Source organism: Moschus berezovskii, chromosome 14 (genome assembly GCF_049115385.1).
Source record: "Moschus berezovskii isolate FMDL1 chromosome 14, NW_MosBer_1.0, whole genome shotgun sequence".
In the NCBI taxonomy this organism is placed as follows: Eukaryota; Metazoa; Chordata; class Mammalia; order Artiodactyla; family Moschidae; genus Moschus; species Moschus berezovskii.
The window spans coordinates 83,815,371-83,817,872 of record NC_142473.1 but is presented as its reverse complement, the minus strand read 5'-3'; the positions used below and the strand labels follow the sequence as shown (position 1 = coordinate 83,817,872).

The window sequence follows — 2,502 nt, the reverse complement described above, 5'->3', positions numbered from 1 at the left end:
AATTTCTAACTATTTCACCAAACGGAGCTCAATACTGAAAAGTAATGTCTCCTTTATGAACTTGTGGTGGTTTAATCACTCAGTTGGGCCCGACTCTTCCAACCCCATGGACTGGAGCCCACCAGGCTCCTCTGCAATTTCCCAGGCAAGAATATTTGAGTGGGTTGCCATTTTCTTCTCCAGGGAATCTTCCCAACCTAGGGATCTGAACCTGTATCTCCTGCATTGCAAGTGGATTCTTTTCTGCTGGGCCACCAGAGAAGAGCTTTATGAACTTACATTTTCTTAATTTTCTGCGTGTCCAGAGAATATCAGCAATTTGTCTTGTCCCCAAGTTTACATATGAGTGATTATGAAAATCCTTATTAGCCTCATAGTTCACTATGGGTTAGACAAGATTGAAACTTATATTTCTTCATTTCCTCACCTCTTACATTTATAAAGTGGAAAATTTGAGTTCAAATCATTCTCAAAGCCATAGAACTCTATGATTCCAAGCCCCCATTTACTCTTGCATAATTTTTTTAACATATAGAGTTCAGTTCAGTTCAGTTCAGTTGCTCAGTCATGTCCGACTCTTTATGACCCCATGAACTGCAGCAAACCAGGCTTCCCTGTCCATCACCAACTCCCAGAGTCCACCCAGATCTAGGTCTATTGAGTCAGTGATTCAATCCAACCATCTCATCTCAGTCATCCCCTTCTCCTTCTGCCCTCCATCTTTCCCAGCATCAGCGTCTTTTCAAATGAGTCTGCTCTTTGCATCAGGTGGCCAGAGTATAGGAGTTTCAGCTTCAACATCAGTCCTTCCAGTGAACACCCAAGACTGATCGAGTAAAAGAAATCAATTATGTTTTTCTTCTGAAAATATCTTTTGACAACAAACTTTTCTAATAGCCTTTTTCATCTCTGTGTTTCTCAGAGTGTAGACTAAGGGATTGAACATAGGAGCAATTATGGTATAAAAGAGAGAAAATATTTTGTCCTCAGGGAAAGTGGTAGGGGGTCTGAGGTAGGCAAAGATTGAAGGACCAAAAAATAAGACAACCACGGTGATGTGAGACCCACAGGTAGAGAGGGCTTTGCGCCTTCCTTCAGCTGAGTGGTTTCTTAAGGTGAATAATATAGTGACATAGGACCCAAACAAGAGAACAAAGGTTACTAAGGCAACCATTCCCGAATTGGCAACCACAAGGACACCAGTGATGTAGGTATCAGTACAGGCAACCTTCAACAAAGGAAAGATGTCACAATAGTAGTGGTCAATTTCATTGGGGCCACAGAAGGGCAGACTGACTATCATAGAGAACTGAGAAAAGGCGTGGGCAGCCCCGCCAGCCCAAGCTGCCAGGATGAGGAGATTGCACCTTGTCCTGTTCATGATAATCATGTAGAGCAGAGGCTTGCAGATGGCCACACAGCGATCAAAGGCCATGACTGTAAGGACGAAGACCTCGATGATGCCAAAAAAGTGCATGGTGAAGACCTGCAGCATGCAGTTGCCATACGAGATGGTTTTCTTTCCCAGAAGCAGGTCACTGATCAGTTTGGGTGTCACACAAGAGGTATAGCAGATGTCCATGGAGGATAAGTGGCTGAGGAAATAGTACATTGGTTGGTGAAACAGAGGGCTACATCGGATGGAGACAAGGATCAGAAGGTTTCCCACCAACAGGGCAACATAACCGAATAAGAAGAACACAAAGCAAAACATCTGCATATTCTGGTCAGAGGAAAGCCCCATAAAAATAAATTCTGATATATTCCTCTGATTTGCCATATGCTGAGTTTAATGTGTATCATGCAAAAATTGTTGAGTACCTGAAAGAAAAACCAGCACACACATTTGGATGAAACACTTACAGTAAAATTATAGCAAGTTTACTGTAAAATTATAGCCATTAACATATCATTGAAGCAAATCCATAAGGTATTTACTGTACCTGTTATAGGAAATTATAGACTTTTTTGCCCCATAGATTCCTTTTGTATCAAAATATTCTAGTCTATTGATGTAATTAAATATGTATTCTCTTCAGTATTCCTCAGGTTTTAAATTTAATGATTAACATATCATTAATTCCTTAAGGGGAAGGGAAAAATTATGGAGAAGGGAAAGGCTACCCATTCTTATATTCTTCCCTAGAAAATCTCATGGGCAGAGGAGCCTGCCAGGCTGCAGGCCATAGGATCACACACAGTTGGACACAACTGAAGTGATTAAGGAGCAGCAGCATAATATTTTGGGAAAAATGAATATTTATTTACTCGTTTCTGGGCATGTGACATATTGATATATTAAACATGTGTTTTTTTGTACATGATGCAGTCTTCATTTTATATAATGTTTCTTTCTCCAACAAGATATTGACTACTCCCTGCATTTTCTTCATGCATAAGTACAAGAAATATAAACAAATTTATGACTTATTTTTCTGAATTTTGAAATGCTTGAGTGGACAATTTATTTGCAAAACAGCTGATTTCTTTGCCACCAGTGAA

General features: G+C 40.1%; 1 protein-coding gene across 1 annotated transcript; it reads right to left on the bottom strand.

Moving 5' to 3' along the window:
- Positions 1-844: 844 nt before the first annotated feature.
- On the bottom strand, positions 845-1,780 carry LOC129554136 (olfactory receptor 4P4-like). The gene has a single exon (XM_055422764.2). It carries the CDS (start codon positions 1,778-1,780, stop codon positions 845-847), a length of 936 nt encoding a protein of 311 aa, XP_055278739.2.
- Between the last annotated feature and the right edge of the window lie 722 nt (positions 1,781-2,502).